Source organism: Plasmodium cynomolgi, assembly GCF_000321355.1.
Source record: "Plasmodium cynomolgi strain B DNA, scaffold: 0002, whole genome shotgun sequence".
NCBI lineage: Eukaryota > Apicomplexa > Aconoidasida > Haemosporida > Plasmodiidae > Plasmodium > Plasmodium cynomolgi.
Window position 1 is genome coordinate 1 of NW_004192643.1, and position 1285 is coordinate 1285.

Genomic DNA, 1285 nt, shown 5'->3' on the forward strand with positions numbered 1-1285 from the left:
GGATGAAGCAAAAAAAGAAGAAGTGAAGAAAGACGCAAAGAAAAGCGACTTAAAGAAAGACGTGAAAAAAGAACCAAAAAAGAAAAGGACAAATCAAAAGACATAAGAAGGGCAATATCATTAGATACCATTTATAAAAGTGATTTGGCAGGAAATGATGATGAAATGGAAGATGATAAATCTGATGAATGGAAAAGAACGAATGGAATAATTGGCTAGTTAAAACTGAAGAGGATTGGAAATTATTTAATACAAGCGTTGAAAACAAAAAACAGATGGCTAGAAAAAGGGATAAAGAATTGGAAGTATGGCTAATGAATATGCAGAATAGGTGGATGCATTATAGACAAAATGAAGAAAATGAATACAAAGCGGAAGCCATGAAGAACTCATCAACATGGGACGACAGCCAATGGGAGCAATGGATTAAAACAGAGGGGAAAAAAGGCTTGGAAGCAGATTTGAAAAAATGGTTAAATGATAAAGAAACCTTTTTGGATGGATGGATTTCTAAAGAATGGGTTCAGTGGAAAAACGAAAGAATGCTTCAGTGGTTATCAGTTGATTGGAAACATAAGGAAGATGAGACTTTTGAGCATTATAAATCAAGCAAATTTACGAATGTGTTACATATAAAGAAGAAGAAAAAATATACCAAATGGAAAGAAAGAACAAATAAGGAAAAGGAAGAGTGGAATAATTGGGTAAAGGGGAAAGAAAATTTATATGTAAACAATAAATGGGATAAATGGTTAAAATGGAAAAAGGATAAGCGCGCTGTGTATAATCAAAAGTTTGTATCCTTCATTAACAAATGGATAAGTAACAAACAGTGGACAGTATGGATTGAGGATCAAAAAGGTTCAACTTTGTAAAAAAAGTTCTAAAATTATGGAAGTGGTGAAGTTAAGCGATTTTAGCAAATGGCATTATTTTGTACATCAGTCATTTTACAGTGGCCTATATAAAACCGTGACCAGAGAAAAACTTATGAATGGTGAATATGAAAATGGAATGCATAACAAGTATAAACTGTACATTCCTTTCTTCTAGCATTATTCATGTGTATTTCTTCAAAGTGTTAGTACTGCACCTGTAAGGGACAAATAAGTGGATTGCAATGAAAACAAGTTGCAAGAATTGTTTAAAAGGGATGTATCATATATAAATCAGTCAATACTGTTATATGGTTAGGCACTTATATGTATGAATATATACTACCAAAAAGGTTACGCTATTTTCTTTTTATATTTATCTCATAATATTGATTTGTGCTTTTATATAT

General features: G+C 31.6%; 1 protein-coding gene across 1 annotated transcript; it reads left to right on the forward strand.

Moving 5' to 3' along the window:
* Positions 1 to 275: 275 nt before the first annotated feature.
* Positions 276 to 1053, forward strand: PCYB_001060 (tryptophan-rich antigen; the record flags this gene model as incomplete). Its single annotated transcript, XM_004227551.1, has 2 exons — positions 276 to 871; positions 957 to 1053. The coding sequence occupies 2 exons, from the start codon at positions 276 to 278 to the stop codon at positions 1051 to 1053; spliced, it is 693 nt and encodes a 230-aa protein (XP_004227599.1).
* Positions 1054 to 1285: the final 232 nt, after the last annotated feature.